The sequence below is a fragment of the Hemiscyllium ocellatum genome, chromosome 28, assembly GCF_020745735.1.
Source record: "Hemiscyllium ocellatum isolate sHemOce1 chromosome 28, sHemOce1.pat.X.cur, whole genome shotgun sequence".
NCBI lineage: Eukaryota > Metazoa > Chordata > Chondrichthyes > Orectolobiformes > Hemiscylliidae > Hemiscyllium > Hemiscyllium ocellatum.
The window spans coordinates 27,178,571-27,196,778 of record NC_083428.1 but is presented as its reverse complement, the minus strand read 5'-3'; the positions used below and the strand labels follow the sequence as shown (position 1 = coordinate 27,196,778).

Below are 18,208 nucleotides of genomic sequence, written 5' to 3'. Positions count from 1 at the left end.
TGGTCGAGAGTAGACCTGATATATGGCTGATATTCTACTTCATTTCCACTTTCCCACATTATCCCAATATCCCTTCATGTCTTTAATACTAGAAAGTTACGATCCCCATTTTGAATATATTCAATAGTTCAACCTCCACAGTTTTGTACAGTATAGTTGATCTCCTGGAGTTTTACTCAAAGTCAAAAAGGAGGAAATAATTTATTTGCTAATCTGTCCCCTTTTCCTCATCTCTACTTCTCTATTTCCTTATCTATTTTAGTTTCTTTACGGCTTCAATAACATGGTCTCAGTTATTCAATAATTGGCATTGCAGCTTGCTGGTTATAGCCCTGGACTTTTATTCCAAAAGTAATCAGTTAAAATTATCCCAAATCAGGTTGGAATAGTGAACTGAATGATATCTGTTAATGTGTGGGACAGTAAAAGCTCATAAACTTCTTTATTGTCCTTCAAGAAAGGGAACTACTTGTCCTAGCTTACATATTCACACCATGTGATTGTTGCCAATTTCTCTCATACTATATCTCAGAAATTTTAACTATCTGTTACTAAGTAAAAAAAAATCTAATAAAAGAAAGAGATTGAAAACAGAGATGATTCTGCACAATTTCAAAATGATCTTAGGCACTTTATCATTTACAATTTCATTCACAAACTTGGCATGCAGTACCGAATTACATCATGTCATTTTATTACAAGTCACGTACATTTGAAGACATATGTTACTGATTCTATTGTAATACTTCATGGTATTGTGTCCTCAAGGATGAACTAGACACAATTCCAGAAAATGCTGAGTGTCCCACTTCACAATATGTAGCAACTCTCACCCCACCAGTAATGAGCACAGGTACAAATGTTTCCTTCCGGGTTATTAAACTGGAGAGCATTGGTTAGAGCAGACAGTATGAGTGAAAAGAAGCAAGTGGAGACAGCAACAAAGGATCAGGAAAGATGTTGATTGTTGGTCTAATATTAGTCAGCTTTTGAATTCTGGATCTGATATTATTGAAGGTTTGTTATAAAAACACCTTGCTTTCTGACACCATTAATTATTGATGCAGCTGTCTGAGTTCTTGAAGTTTCTGTTAGCTGTTATATCAAATACATTGAGCTCCAGTATATGGAAGGTTGTCTCAGCCAGGAAGTTGCTGCAATGTGCCTAAACTTAATCTTCTATGACCTGAATGTACTCCAAAGAATTTTAACTGTACATTGACAGGGCACGTAAGGAAATGGCAATGAGAGGTAAATGAATGGAAAGGTAAGCAAAGGAAAATTATTGTCTTCTTCCTGAAAGCAAAATATTTCTTCACTATACAGGTTCACTAATAGCTCAGATATTTCCCACATAGAAACTGGAAGCTGACTGCTCTTGAGGAAACCTGGTAATGCAAAGAAACTTATTCCTAAGGTAAAACTCAGGACTGTTGAATTATTTGCATTAGCATGCATACACTATGACACAGTGTTATGAAAGATATAATTAGGTTAGAACATTACATGTTGGATCAGAGAATAATAGAATGAGTCTCATAAACTGTAGACATTCCAAGAAATATTGATTCCCCGAAGATCATGGAATTGTTGCATAGAATAACACTCAAATTATATTACCAAAACAGGCTGTTCAACCTACATAAGATCAGATTGTCCCAATTCCATCTGTTACCTATTTCATATACCTTTACTTCTCTCTCCTTCAACCATTCACTTGTTCTTGAAATTTGATACTATCTGCTTCAGTCATTAATTCAGGTAATTCATGTCACAGTGACACAGTCACCGTGTGAAAAGATTTCTCCTGCTTTTTGCACTAAATATTTTATGCATAACATTGTAACCATATCTCCTCATTCCAGATGCTTCATTCACTGAAAATAATCATTTTATATCTCTCAGGAGGGGTGCAAGGGGCAGATTAAGGAGGTGTCCCTCATCCCATCCTTTGCCTGCTACCAGTCCAAACTGCTAGGTTGGTGCTTGGCATTGGGCCTCTCCTACTGATGGTGCCATCCCTACAGTAGCAGAATGAGGCCCTTCAGTGGCTAATAATTGGCTATTTAACAGTTTCAATGGGACTGTGGGTAGGCAGACTCATATTGCCTTCCACTTTGTGTATAAGACTGTACATTGTTAGTGTGGATGGATGGTAAGTACAAGTTTGGCATTTATAGCGTTTTGCGGACTTGCCCCCATCCGACAATTCACCATCCCCCTTCCCCAAAGGGACAATAAAATCCAGCACCACCAACTATTCTTTTCTACTTTCTGTGCCTATTTCAAATGTTAGAGATGTTAACTTAATCCTCAAATTATTAGTGAATATCTAGAGCAGAAGCAGTTTCAGAACAGAATCTTGACTTCTGATGATTCTAAGGAATTTCCCCATAACTTCTATTCCTAATTTCTTCCTACCTAATTCAGATTTCTACCTTTGTCTCACTGCCATGGGAAATTACTTCCAGTTTCTGATAAAACTGTGGTTTAATGACACCTGGATATTGCAGAAGCTACAGCCTTATGTAAAATTGAGCTGCATTTGCAATTCATTTTGACCACAATGCTTCATATAGTTATATTACATTTAGGCCAGTGCAACTCTATTGGAATGAGTTTTTATGAGTACAACATGAGCATCTAACATTGGTGATGGGCCTAATAGGAATTAATGACGTATTGTCACACCATGAATAAAAACAGTCTTGATCCTCTCAAGTGAAGACTGTTGAACTTTAAGAACTGGCTGAGGTGATAAAAAAATTAAGCAAATAATGCTATTTTCTGGAATTAAAACACACAAAGGCTCACCTATTGAAATGGTCAATTATGTGGAGTCCAGAAAATACACCCAGAGTGAAAGAGCACAAAAAGACCTCTTAAACTTGTAACTTAAAAATGACACACACCTACACTTTACATGATATAATGTTCCTGACTTACCAAGAGCAGCACCATAGGATGTTCTAGTATTATATTAAAAATGACACCTCAGTGCGCAGACATCACACTGCAGACAGCACACTTTGCTGCAGATGTAAAAGAATCTTTAAAAAAAAACAAAAAAAGCCAGTTACTTAATGCTGGGTGCTTATGATCTAGAGCCAAAACCGATGAGTACTTTATATTCTCTATTTGAACAGCAACTAAGCTCAACAGGACCTGAGCTTCTGTTTATATCACCAAAAGTGTGACTTTTGTCCCTTAAACATGTATAGCTCTAACTTAAGAGAACAATTTATGTTGCATTGCATGGGACAATTGACCTTATAATACATTTCATCTGACTTAACATGATGTGAGAGCTACAAACAATATTAGAAAGGTAAAATTCATATTTTTCCCCAAAAGTGTCTCACTTCAGCTATCACACTTCTAGACCACATCTTAGACATCACAAAGTCAGGATTACACTTGCACCTCATTGTCCTGGATTTCTTATGCATGCAACAAGGAGGTTTGACACCTGGTACAGAGTCAGCACAGCACACAAATGAAAACCAACAATTTCAAAAAGTTCCAGTCAAAAATTATCAAAGACTACCCACATACTGCAACATCACAGAACCCAAACAAATTATTCCAATTGCTTCTTGAAAACCTTTCTGATTGGCTAATTACTACTGAGCTTAGTCTTCACAAGGGATCAGTTCTGTGCGAAAGAAGGTAACACAGAATTTAATGTCTGTGGATAGAACTACTGACATTTTTCCTGTAAGTTCTGTGCTATTTTGGAGGTTAGGAGATACAGAGAGAATCTAAGACATATAATCATCATCTTAACCATGAACAATAAAGCATAAGTCATAGCGGAGGCGATGACCTATAGGCTTTATCGCTAGACTATTAATCCAGAGGTCCAGAATGTTCTGGGGACCTGGGTTCAAATCCCACCACAGCAGATTGTGGAATTTGAATTCAACAAAAAAAGTCTGGAATTAAGAGCCTAATGATGACCATGAATTCATTGTCGATTGTCATAAAAACCCATCTGGTTCCCTGATATCCTTTAGGGAAGGAAACTGACATCCTTACCTCCTCATGCATACATGTAACTCTAGACCCCAGCAATGAAGTTGACTCAAATTAGGGATGGGCAATAAATGCTGCCCTAGCCAGTATGTCCTCACCCATGAATGAAGAAAAAATAATCAAGTGCAAAAACTAGGGAAATTGTAGTGTGGTTAGTGAAATTTCAGCTTTGCTTCACTGCTTAACCTTTTTGTTACATTCACCTCTTCTATCAGTGTCTCTCTCCTCTGAATCTCTCTTTCCCTGTCCTTTATAATCTTTTCACATACTTTTTCTCATTTGCTCTGTTTTTCAGTCCCACGTTATTTCAAATGCACTTTTTGTAAATTGTGTCCTCTTCAAATTTATTTATTTTTTCTCCTTCATAAGTTGCATCCAGTTCCAAATGTTTTCTCTTTCTGGTTCATAAGAACTTAAAAAATACTAACAAGAGTAGGCCATTTAGCCTCTTGAGTTTACACTGCCATTCAATAAGGTCATGACTGATCTGATTGTGGACTCAGATCCACATTCCTGCCTACTCCTATTTGCCTTTGACTTCTTTTTGAGTCAAGAATCTATCCGCTTCTGCATTAATCCAGAGGTTTAATAACCCAGCCTTGACCGATCTCTTGGCAAAATCTCCAAAGACTCATGACCTGCCATTTTTAAATTAGCATCTCCTAGTTGCAACATCCTCACAAGGGAAATCCTTTCAGAGTCCACTTTGTCAATTCCCTCAGGATCTTACATCTTGCAATAAAATAATCTATCATTCTCAAACGCTCCAAAGAATCCATGCCCAGTCTGGGCAACTCTTTTGACACTGGATAATTGTTCCATCCCAGATGTCAGTCAAGTGAACTTTTTCTGAACTGCTTCTAATGCATTTATATTCTTTTCTTAAACAAGGGCACTAAAGCAGCACATCAATGTAGCCTCACCAAAGCCCTGAACAACTGTAGCAAAACATCCCAACGTTTATGTTTCACAGTCATCTTTGCCTTCTTCACCACTTACTGTACTTGCATATTAACTTTTTTGTGGTTCATTCTCTCACGCCATATTCCACACCTGCCCCATGCTCCTTTCTAGCTTACTGTTACAGTATTACTACTCTGGTACATGTACAGTGTAGGAAAAGTGGGCTTATTTTGGACATGCCATATACATGAGGGTAATCCTTAAATTATGCAATGTTTGAAATGCAAACTGTGATGAAAAGTATATCGTGTGTTTTATAATTTTGGATTTGGGTTTTAAAATAGAGGCAGATGGATATGGGTTAGTTCTGTAAAGTATTTTTTTAAAGATTGGAGAATATTGAAATCTAATTTGAAGCAGTGACCTTATAAATCCATCAGTTCCAAGAAGGCATGTGACTAGAGTTCAGTGATTAGATTAGATTACTTACAGTGTGGAAACAGGCCCTTCGGCCCAACAAGTCCACACCGACCCACCGAAGCGTAACCCACCCATACCCCTACATTTACCCCCTACCTAACACTACGGACAATTTAGCATGGCCAATTCACCTGACCCGCACATCTTTGGAATGTGGGAGGAAACCGGAGCACCCGGAGGAAACCCACGCAGACACGGGGAGAATGTGCAAACTCCACACAGTCAGTCGCCTGAGGCGGGAATTGAACCCGGATCTCTGGCGCTGTGAGGCAGCAGTGCTAACCACTGTGCCACCGTGCCCTAACAACTGTGCCACCGTGCCTAACCACTGTGCCACCGTGCTTGGTGTATTGATTGAAAAAATGCTCGTACTGTTGATTTTACGGCAAGCAGAGTTAACACCTAAGGCAATCAGTTTAGTTTTGCCTTCAGGACAGAAAGAAAAGCAGTTTCTCTTGTCAGGAGAATCAGGTGCAGTTTGGGGGAAACCAGTCACCTTAGCAGAAGTGAGTTCTCGTCTGTGGAACTTCCAACTTCCAAGCAAGTCAGAAGAGTTTAGATATCAATTCTCAGGTTGCTAGATTTTAGGCATTCAGAAAATAAAAATCACACTAGTAGACTTGGAAGTGAATCGTTAAAAAATTATCTCAACACTCCAAAGAAACTGTAAAGCATTAGTTAAGAATTAAAAAGCTGAGATTGCAAGGATATTTCACTGGGATTGAGTGTCTGAAAATGCTGATGAAGGGCTTTTGCCTGAAACGTTGATTCTCCTGCTCCTCAGCTGCTGCCTGACCTGCCGTGCTTTTCCAGCACCATACTGTCAACTATAATCTCCAGAATCTGCAGTCCTCACTTTTGCCTTGAGTCTCTGTAATGGCTGGTTTGGGAAATATATTCTAAAATTTGTGTTAAGATAGTCCCCACTGCAGTATATATAAAACGTTGTTTCTTTTCATATTTTGTGTAATGAATATATATTTTATTGTTAAAGAACATCTGCAGCATTATGTGAATATATTTTCATGACAAACCAGTCTGTTAACGAAATGCAAATATGAAATGTGTATTCTATCAGGCCAGGTGTGATGTGGGATTGAGTTATCCAGTATTACTATCAGCTGGGATCATGACAAATCAAAGGAATAATAATACCCATAGTGGTTACCTGCAGTTCCAAATGAAAATTGACATCTATCTTCACAATGACTTCAGCAATAATACTCATAGGTAGATGCATTACAATCAGGTAAGATTAATGTGTACGAAAAGCTCTTGATAGGTGCTGATGCCAGTGAGCAACGAGAGAAAAGCTAAAGAAGTCAAACTATTATTTGGAAACCAGTTTATTGTCTAATTAAAATTAAAAATGAATACCTTACACACTTCTGCAATGGAAAATAACTTAAGCAAAGACCTATCTAACTAAGTCAATCTCCTTGGTGGTCCCGCTAATGATCCCATTACATAAATAGAATTTTGTCTACAATATTTTTAAGTATTTATGGTCATATTGAGCTCATGAAGATTTTGGAAGGTTTCAGGATTAAAAATTAAAGGCAGAGCTTGATCATACAAGGATGATTCTGGCAGATAAAACTGTTGGACATGAAATTCATTTACAATGATTTTTGAGCATGTCTGCTCAGACTCTCCACTTCATTGAAACGACAGTGTCAATTCTTTTACCACCACTTCCTGAGCTCTGCGCACAACAGGAGGTGCCAACAGCATAGTGTCACAGCCTGTGGTACAGGTAGGCCTCGTCTTGAATGGAAAGACAATAGTGTCCTTACAAACTGTACACCAGGGCCCATGGAGGAGTCTAGACCACTTGTTGTAATGCTGGATGAATGTGGGTGGGCAGAAAAGGTCTTGCAGAGGTCCAGAAAGCCCGTAAAGAGATCCCTTTAAAGGAATGGATGCAGCTGGCCAGGATAATCAAATCCCAGAATCTGGCCTTAAGGATTTTGACTACTTACGCAAGAAGTCTAATGGCCTTCATGTTGGTGGGAAAGGTCAGTAACAGCTTCCACACATCAAATCACAAACATCTCATGCTGCTCATTGTACCTCACCCCATTATCCAGCAGCATATTGTCGCATTCAGATATAGATATCATTCAGGTATTTTATTTTATCACCACACATCTGCCAATGTTGAAAGAGCCTTGCATCTTCCGTACCACAACATTCCATTTTACTGAGAATTTACGGCATTTTCCAGCATTATGAGCAAACTGCTGATGGTGTGACTATGGGTCTTGTACTTCCTAGTCTTCTCTCCACTTTCCTACACTCTGTAGAATCTTCCACTTCTGAGTTTCTGCTTTTAGATACAAAAAACTGGTACCTATCCACTGGTTACAGTGGAAAGAAGACGGGAGATACCAACAACACTGCAAAGATGCCCTATTACTTAGTTTGATACTTCTCGTAAGCAACTGGTAAACTGGCAGTGAATTTACACTGGAATCAAACATAGAGGAGGGGTCAGCACATGGTGATGAGTAATTGAGCGCAAGTATGTTCATTTGCCAGTTCAGCAGAGGATGAGTTGACAGAAAAGCATGGCTACAGAAAACTCAGCAGTAGCCTGACTGTGCTTCGTGCACAATGCTCAACGATAAGGCTGCTCCCCTTGTGCCTAGCCCACCAAGAGGTGGTCAATAGATAAACATGCATTGCCTGCTAGACTTTGGATACAATAATTGGTTAGTGTCACCGAAAGACACTTCCCGAGAAGAAATCTAATGTCATCTAAAAAAGAACAAAGAAATTATTAGCTCTGTAAACGTGGCCTCAACACAGTGGCACTAAAATAATTGACCTTTGGGTGCTGCCTGTATCTACTAATTCGGCTTCATTCACTGCACCTAATCTGAGATCAATCCAATGAAATTTTTCTCCAGCACTCTGGGTAACAACACCAAGGGTGGATTATTTTGTCTGGTAGCTCTTAAAGAACTACTGGTCTTGTGAAAAATGGCTATAACACAAATAATTTAGGATAGTGCCATTTCAACTTGCAATTCTGAAGTCCACAAGCATACTGTGGACAAAATTGTGTGTGCCATGATGTTAAGGAAAGCAATGTTATTAAAGCACAACTGGAGGTATTAACAGGCTTTAATCCCATAGTATCTAGAGCAAATTTTCAAAATACATATACAGTACCAAAGAATTGTTTCAGTAGGAGTCAAGATACTTTACTCATTTCTACACTGTAACTTTGCAAGATGTCAATTTATGGAATTATTAACTTCCAATTTTGGATTAACGAGAAGAAAACAATCCTTTTTAGATAATTGCTTGCCTGCTAACAGTGTAAATACAATTAACACTCGAACAGTTCACTACCATTAGCAAGACATAAAAACGCTCTTTACAGTGCTTTAAAGTACAATGTTAAAACAAAGAGGAGCTTCTTAAAGGGGTATCGATAAGGGATACCATCCTAAGAAGAATGAACAACAATATCTTCAACAGAGCAACATGGAGAGAAGGCAGAAGATGCAGACAAAGAATAATCATTCAGGTCTGCACTGCTGGGCTGTCCTCCAGAATAGATAGTTTGTCATTTTACTTCTGAGTATCATCTAGACCTGGCAGTACCATCATTCAATAATCCAGCAAAATGGTAGGTAATCAGTCATGCCTCAACTCAAACATAGAAACAGTAAAAGGGATTATTTCCCCAACTATGGAAACAAATGATTAATAATCCCACATTTTATAAAGAATAGTCAACATTTTGACCTTCCACCTATTTTTATCAAATATTGTCTCTTTTATTGTGTGCTTAAAGTCACTACTGCTAACTATATATATATATATATATATATATATACACACACACATACACACACACACAGTCTGGGCCATCTCAGGCTGTGAAAATCTACATATACACTGCCCTGGAGGCTGCTTGCTCTTTATCTAAGAAGGTTCGTCAATGCATTATGTACTGTAACACATCGTTATTTATCACTGTATACAATAGGTTATCAGATATAGCTATCTGGGTTAATGCCCAAGACCTCATTCTTCACATGCTCATTCTAAACTGGCATCTTTTACCTTACTGATGTTAGCAACATAGGATCAGTTACACGATTATCATTTGCATAAATCCCATTACACCTCTCTAACATGTCCATTCTTTTGTTGTTAATTCCATATTATTGCTATGTCAGTTGGTCTATGAATATGGCAAGGTTCCAATAGTAAGCATGCTCCAAACGTTCAGAAATTCCCACAAGATAGAAGCTTGTGTAAATGGGCCACACACCTCTTAACTTTCTCATGCTAATACATGTCCCTTTTCTATCTATATGAAGCAAAAATAGTATATTACAGACACCAGACTGCAAGAGAGAGAAATGCAGGATGGACAAGACCTGAAGAGTAGTTAAAAGCCTCTCGTCAGATGTTCTTATACTACCATTTAATTTTAGCACCTCTTCTACTCACCTCATCTTTTTTGAAAATGGCACAATCTCTCACAACAGCGCAGGATTCATATTATGCCATATGATTTGTATGTTAAGTGGCATATTACTGCAGAACAGTAATGTATATTCTTTTCATGGTCCGATTGGCTCTCAGGACATTATATTCAGAGATAATAGATGCCCAGGTCCTAGTATCAACTACCAAGTTATATCATTGAGCCTAAATGATAAGCAGTAGCACATTGTGAATACATCTTTTGGAAGTTTAGTCAATGAACTGTAATGAGATGTAATTAGTGAAACTTCGACCAAATAAATAGGATTCAGGGTTAGCAAAACTATAGGAGCGCAACCTATTGCTCAAAGGATGAGCTTAAATGTTCCTACAGTTCCTAGGTATAAGAATCACAAGATCGATCTAAAAATATATTTTGTTATATCATCTTTGATGCAGTCATTTGAATGAGATTGAATGTCATACACAAAGGTTTCCAGACTACTAAGGTTGATAAGTAATGAGAGGTGAGAATAAGGATCAAGATGGATGTAATGATGACGTTTAAGAATGACATGTCCATGTTTGAAGAAAAGGACAGAAGAGAATAGGACCTAGATTTGTCAAAAGAGACTTTTGAGTAAACAGGGAATGTTTAGATTCAGGTGAAGCAGGTTAAGTATCTAAACTGAAGGTTGAGAAGTGAAAATGTGATCAGATCAAATAAAGGTCTGAAGGATCGATGCAATGGTGGAGTGAACATGGAACAGTGAAGGTAAGCCCAGTTAGTAATGGGTAATGAAGGAGTCGATCAAGGAATGTATAGAGGAAAAGACTGTCAGCTGAGGACCAAAATCATCTGCTAAAAGAATTTATCTTCTCAGTTTCAGTACACATTTCAGAACTTGGAGATGCATTTACGATACACATTTACGGTACAGAATTGTACAATTTTAATTTGGTATGACATATTAAAAACTACTAAAACATAAAACAACAAGTAATTATCAAGACAATTTACTTACATCAATGTTACATGATCGAAAGCGCTTTCTCTCTCCTAGACAGTATCGTCCTCCGATAGTGGGTCTGGAGTAGGAGATAAATATCAATACATGAGGATGGCAGGTTCAGGCTATTTTATTCAATGCGGCTGATATATTTTGAAAAGCAACATGACCGAGTCTTATCAGAGGACATGGACATTATTTTGCTTCTGCTATATTAATTGGCTTTTGATGTAGTTTATTTGTTTGATTTGTCCCAAAGCAATGCAGTGATGATATTAGCTTCTAAAAATGCAGAAATATTGTTTACTGCATTTTATATAATGCTTTAAAGTGTTGATACAATGTTCCAGCTCTGTTTTCTACTAGCATCTGTTTCCTTTCTTTGAATCTACCCCAGACTTAATCAATCAAGCGCAGATCAGTTACCAGACTCCCAAACTCAAATACTGCACAGAACATTTGGACATTACACTTTAAAGTCATGGGAACAAAGCATTAACTTTGCACTGATACAATCTTTTTTAAAAAATGCATATTTTTGTAGCTTTGTCATTTGTATGTTGGAACATTGTGCCCATCATTCAAACTATCTACACAGGTTGGTAGTTAATCATCACTGGCACACATTTATACTTTGTACACTACTAACACAAATTCCTCTTTGGTGAGTATTCAGATGGATTAGAATTAAGCAAGGATCTTATCAGTTGTTGTTTAAAGATGTAACAAGGTCAAATTAATAAGGATTTCACTGAAGGGTCTGGTGAAAATGTCTGAGGAAGGGTAACCTGACCCGAAATGTTAACTCTTGATTCCTCTCCACAGATGCAGCCAGATTGACTCAGTTTTTCCAGCAATTTCTGATTTTGTTTCTGATTTACAGGATCTGCAGTTCTTTTGGTTTTCATTTAGGATTTCATTATTTGTATTGACTGATCCACTGTGACATTGCCCATGCAAAGTCAAGACTTACACAGAATGAAATAACAATATGGTCTTAATTTCTTAATGAAGTTCTAATGGCAGTAGCATGTGATTAAAAAACAAATAAATTTGTGATTTGAAATCAGAGCAACTGCTTACCAATGCCATGCAATAGCAACAGCAAATAATTCACTTATAGAAAAGGAATGCTGATCAAATTGTAACACAGTTAACTATGTACCAATGTGTTTATTGTATAAATACAATGAGCAGTTGACAACACTAAACTAATAAATTCATAGCGAACGAACACCAATTATTAAATAATCCAGCAGCAGTCATGGGAAATGAAATGGAAAAGGAGATCATATGGAATTAATAAATTCATAGTCTAATAAATCAGCAAAGTAACAGAAAGCAGTGAGATCATGTTATTAAAATAATGGAGAAATCAAGAATCAAAGGATTAATGAAGCCATAGATGTCAGTGAATTGGTAACTCAATTGAACAATCAGCATAACAAAAAAAAAGTCAATAAGTTATCAAATCACTGTGGCACATTAAATTTGTGAAACTGCAAGCACACAAACCAGCTACTGAAATAATGCAGCAGCAATTATGAGGTAATTAATCCTCCTTTCCTATGTTGGCCATGACTCTGTTTCTGCCCCATAGTTGTGAACTAAATTCTGCCAGTTTCATCAAATGGTCAATTGCCAAACCACTACAATCAATTATTATGAATGCATGCTGTAAAATTATAATCAAGCTCATTGTAAAAGACTCATAGGAATAAAAAAAACCTACAGTGTGGAAGCAGGCCACTCGACCCATTGCATTAACACCGACCCTTCGAAGAACACTAGACACTCTCCCTTTTTTAGACTTTATTCCTGTATTTGTGTGTAAGTTTGACTATTCATATAATTACTATTTTTTGCATGGTTAGGAAATAATAAATCATGGTGAAAATCCACCAATAAACTTAATGCAACTCACACTTAGAAAAAATGCAAGATTCACCCTATAGATACTGTCATGGACAAATGGGATGGTTGATATTCTGAAGGGATGAAGTTTGAAAGGTTTAACAGCCTTCTTTATTTTAATCTTTTTAATAATCAGTAGTTCCTACATGCTTTGAAGAAGTGTAATGAGAATGTTACACTACTATGGGCGGCACGGTGGCACAGTGGTTAGCACTGCTGCCTCACAGCGCCTGAAGACCCGGGTTCAATTCCCGACTCAGGCGACTGACTGTGTGGAGTTTGCACGTTCTCCCCGTGTCTGCGTGGGTTTCCTCCGGGTGCTCCGGTTTCCTCCCACAGTCCAAAGATGTGCGGGTCAGGTGAATTGGCCATGCTAAATTGCCCGTAGTGTTAGGTAAGGGGTAATGTAGGGGTATGGGTGGGTTCCGCTTCGGCGGGTCGGTGTGGACTTGTTGGGCCGAAGGGCCTGTTTCCACACTGTAAATCTAATCACTAATCTAATCTAATCCCCATATCTAATGTTGGAGAGGAATAAGTGCAATGATGAGGTTAATAGCAGAATAGGAAAGATCATTTTTTCGTTCATGTGGTTTCTAAACTTATACAAGTAAATCTGAATGTGCTGTAAAGAAGGGACATGTTGCATTCATCAGGCCAAATACAAGACTGGCACATTTCAAAAGATCACAACATCTTTTTGTACAAGAGAAAAGGAAATTGGTTGGTTGGAGAGTTATCTCTGATTGCTTGAGATGGTGTTATAAAGAAAGAAAGGGAGGTCTTTAAGAATTCTAAGCTCTTGGGTAATTCAAAAAAGGGCAAGGCTTGTTTACAGAGGACAGTATCCGCATAGGAATGTATTCTACTTCTAGCAAGTGTAACTAAGCTAATTATTAGTTTGACTCATTATTTTAAATTGGTCATAAATGAAGCTATTAGCACAATTAAAATTGGGCAGCACTTTTTGCTAGGTAATCCTAGAATTACATCTAACAGCAGATGTGGCTTTCTCTGTGGCAATACCTTAACCATTCAAACATCTTGTCAACAAATCATCATCTTTTTCTCCTGTATTATAAAATATTGTGTTACTTTGAAATTTGTCATTCTTTAATTTTTCCTGCTAAGTGCAAGGCAAAAGTATCATGATATTTCTTTCTTCAATAATATTCCTATTTTGTACTATCAAAAATACAATTATATAAAATTAAATTTATCTAACTGAGCTCCATTCCCACAGGATGCAGTAAAAGAAATAATTTATGTATAAATCAGAAAGACTACAAATATACAGTTTCATAATTTATTCTTGATATTTGGGGGATAATTAAAATAAGAAAATTTAAAATACACCTGTAGAGACAATAATTAAGCTGATCATTTTAATATGCATTGTTATAGACCTTACAGGTATATACTTATAACAATGCTATATATTATTTACCTACCTTGGGCTGTCACATTGCCTGCCAGAATATGATACTCCACCTCCACAGGTCCTGCTGCACTCTCCCCATGATGACCAGGGTCCCCAGGCCCCATCCACTCCCTCTGGTCTAGTGCCGAATGGGACACAGTCTCTTTTATAGCACCACTGTAACAGAAATTTTAATTTAAACTTTGCATAGCAAAATTAGACAAACACATTTTTCATATTAATTCAATTGAAATAATTTATAATCGATGAGTTGAAAGTGAGTCAAAGCATCATACAGGGAAAATGTGCAGGTTAAATTGCCCATAGTGTTAGGTGAAGGGGTAAATGTGGGGGAATGGGTCTGGGTGGGTTGTGCTTCGGTGGGTCGGTGTGGACTTGTTGGGCCAAAGGGCCAGTTTCCACACTGTAAATAATCAAATCTAATAAAAAAGTTTCCATGTTATGACACAACATACCTTACATATTTTATACTGAACTTGCAGGAATATTGTGCCTTTCATAGTCAATGTCACATTTCACATCATTGCCAATGAGGAACATTTTCAGTATGGTTACTTGTATAATGCAATTTGATACATTGTAATTTTTAATATGTCACACTTTGTAGGTTAGTATTTCCTTGAGAGAAAAAATGTAGTTGATATACTGCAGTGATTTAATTTGTCTATTCATTCTGTCATCAAATGCTAATTGTGAATCATATTTTACATGAGTTGGATGGACTTCATTATTGATTATTGCTACAGCAAGATCAATGTTAATGAAAAAGATGGGTGATGACATTTGATATTGATAAGTGAAAGATTAAGGAAAAAATATAGGGATAGAATTGAATACTCAGTAGAAGGGACTGAAGGGTGTGGATAAATCATGACAACTCAGTGTTCAAATACACATTCCTGGGTGCAGGTTAAAGTGTAAAGGAGATCATATAATTTAGATTGATTAGTATGGCATTATGAAAATAATCATGAATTTGTACAAGCCATTGCTTAGGCCAAAGCTAAGAATATTGATATGGACCATACCAAACACCCTCAAAACATGTTAGGATCTAAGCTATCTCCTTGACTTTTTCTTATTTTAAAGGCAAGGGCCAGGCATTGTATTCCAGGTACAATTTGATTGGCCAAACTAGTAGGCTTGAAGCGAAGCACATTTTATTCATACACTATAATTAAAATACTCACAAAATAAAATTAAAATAAAAACTGGTTTAACTGTAACTCTATCAAAGTACTTAACAAAATAATAAACTACTCATTAACTGTTCCAATATAGTAACATCCCATAAACACACCCTTGGCAAAGGCAAAGTCAGTAAAATAGATTGTCTCACATGCAATTCTAGCAACAGGAAGATAACACCACTTTTTAGTTGTAGCAAAGCGAGAAAGACATGTAGCAGATTTCACAACCCCAACAGTTACTGAAAGTTGAAATCCTGGTTCTGTGGGAGCTTGACCCCACCCATTCAGGCTATTTCTACTGTTCCAACTTTAAAAAATAGCCCAAGGCCTTGCAAATTCTTTATTGGCTTGAAGCAGACTGCTCACAGCCTCTGTCTTAACCTGTCTGCATAAAAAAAAAGCGCATAATATACCTCAAAGCCATAGTATCATCATAGTGTGATTTGTATAAAGGTCTCTGTAACCTGAATGAGTGTATAAATGAATCAGAATCAATAAAATTGAGACTCACTTCAGATCCTAGGCCTATTTCCAATGCAGCACAGGTGGCTTCTCTCTATATCCCTATAATCTTTCTGCGCGATATGAAATTATGGGCTGTTTTATCTTTTCACTATACTTGGTTTTAATCATTCCCCAAGTGCACTCACATTCCATTTAAGATTTATTTCATGCGCATATTTTCTCTCCGAACATATTTTTATTTAAATTGTGAGCTTTGTTGACTTAACTTGTCACAAAAATATGATTAATGAATTAGGATTTGTAACTGAATTATACGAAAAACAGTTCAACATCTCAATTATAGTAGACTTTAAAATGACAATTTAACATTATCACAGAGAGAAAAAAAGACAAATTTATAGTTACCCCCTTTTCAATGGTATTTGATTGGCATACTGTCCCCTCAGCAGCAGGAATGCTGTTTGTAATACAACGATTGCTTTTACTAAGACACCACAACTCACTGCATACCTCCTACAAATAAAACATTCATAGAAAGTATCAAGCACTAAAAACAAAATACTATGTTTAATAAGGTTAATTGTAAGCTTTAAGTTTTAGATTTTGATGGCACACATTATTTTACAAAAATTCATTGCGGGACAATGCAAGCAAAAGGTTTTCATAAATTCTTTAAAAGTCATGAGCAATATTCTACAAGTTGAGGGAAGCCTTTTACTTAATAGTTTGGGTATTAAAATTATAGACTGGCAAGTTTCAACAGGGATGTCTCCTGCCTTTAGGAAGTTTAGCATAAATCTACGCAATGATGATTTATTGCCTTCAACTTGATTCTAATACTTGCTGATGGTTGTAAAATGTTTTTGATATTGTGGACTGTTTTAGAAGATTTTTCAAACATCTGTTGGTACTATCATTTCTGCTGTCTCTGGTTTGAGTTTTGCGTGGAAACCTTTGACACATTGTTATTGATTCCAGACCATGTTCCACTGGAATCCCCTCTCTTCATGTTTAAATCTGAGTGTAATCCTCTTTTCTCTTCTTCTTTTTAAATACTCCTGCACCATTCCCTTGCACCACTTCTACGTGATACATAGATCTACATTCTCACCGCTCTGAGCGAATAGGTTTCTCTTCAATTCCCTATTTGATTTCTTGATGACTATCTTATGTTGTTGGCCTCTAGTTATTCACAGTTGGAGACGTGGGCTGGAATTGTTGCAGCAATGAATCCTTGATGGTGGGACTAAGTGAGAAAGACTTCCACACAAAGGCAGGACAGTCGGCCACCTACAATCACTTGATGGCCAGTTAATGAGTTAGGCTCAGTCAAGTGTCCCAGCCAATTGTGGAATGGGGGCAGGGACTAAGTTGCTGACGCATCTATTATCTTATGGGCGTGCAGGTTCAGTTGCCACATTTAAACAGCCTGGGTAGATATCCATTCCTTCCAAATCAAAAGTATCTTTCTGCCTATCTGAAAGAACAGTTTTGTGCTGGAAATGGTGACATTCACCCCTCACCTACCATACTTGGATCCCGGAGTTACTGTCACACCTGCTCTGCACGGCCACCATTAATGAGAAACGTCAACCTCATAATCCATGGCTCGCTGTGTTTTCCGCACAAGAAAAACAACTTTTACTCACTCTCATTCTGTCAAGACCACCTTGCCCACTACACACCATCTTTCACCAACCATAAAACTATGAGCAAGTATTTCTCATTTGCTGCCAGTGCATAACTTAATCATATGACTTTGTTTAATGACTGTGCACAACATACTATTGTATTAAAAATAGGTTCCTGTCATGGGCCTTGAGAATACAATCCATCTTTAATCCGCAGCAAACCTACATGTCATTTATCATCACACAATCAGAAACTGACCTTTTGCCTCCTGCACAGTTATATGACCCTTCGCCAATCTCGTCTCCCGCTCCAGTTTTATTCCAAAATTTATTCCAGTTTTTCTGTATCTACTGTATCAAAGACTTTTAGTATTTTATTAGGTTCTCTCTTTTATGCTAAACCATACCCTCATCCAGCCTTCCCAGGCCAAGGTGTCATAGAGCTAAACAGCACGGAATAAGACCGTTTGGTCCATCTCGTCCATGCCGAGCAGATATCCTAAACTAATCTAGTTCCATTTACCAGCATTTCACTTACATCCCTCTAAACCCTTCCCATTCATGTACCCATCCAGATGCCTTTTAAATCTTGTAATTGTACCCACCTCCACCACCTCCTTCGGCTGCTCATTCCATACTGACACTTGCTGGCCACAGGCCTCCAGTACCTCTAACGCTGTACTACACCCTCTG

At 37.4% G+C, this 18,208-nt stretch overlaps 1 protein-coding gene across 1 annotated transcript in view; it reads right to left on the bottom strand.

Moving 5' to 3' along the window:
* LOC132828835 (A disintegrin and metalloproteinase with thrombospondin motifs 6-like) overlaps window positions 1–18,208 on the bottom strand; it is a 160,290-nt gene that overhangs the window by 38,583 nt on the left and 103,499 nt on the right. The window contains exons 12-14 of the mRNA XM_060845994.1: window positions 16,290–16,397; window positions 14,240–14,385; window positions 10,893–10,956 (exon numbers count right to left, since the gene is read on the bottom strand). Coding sequence (XP_060701977.1) covers window positions 10,893–10,956; window positions 14,240–14,385; window positions 16,290–16,397 — 318 coding nt within the window. The remainder of the gene's footprint in view (window positions 1–10,892; window positions 10,957–14,239; window positions 14,386–16,289; window positions 16,398–18,208) is intronic.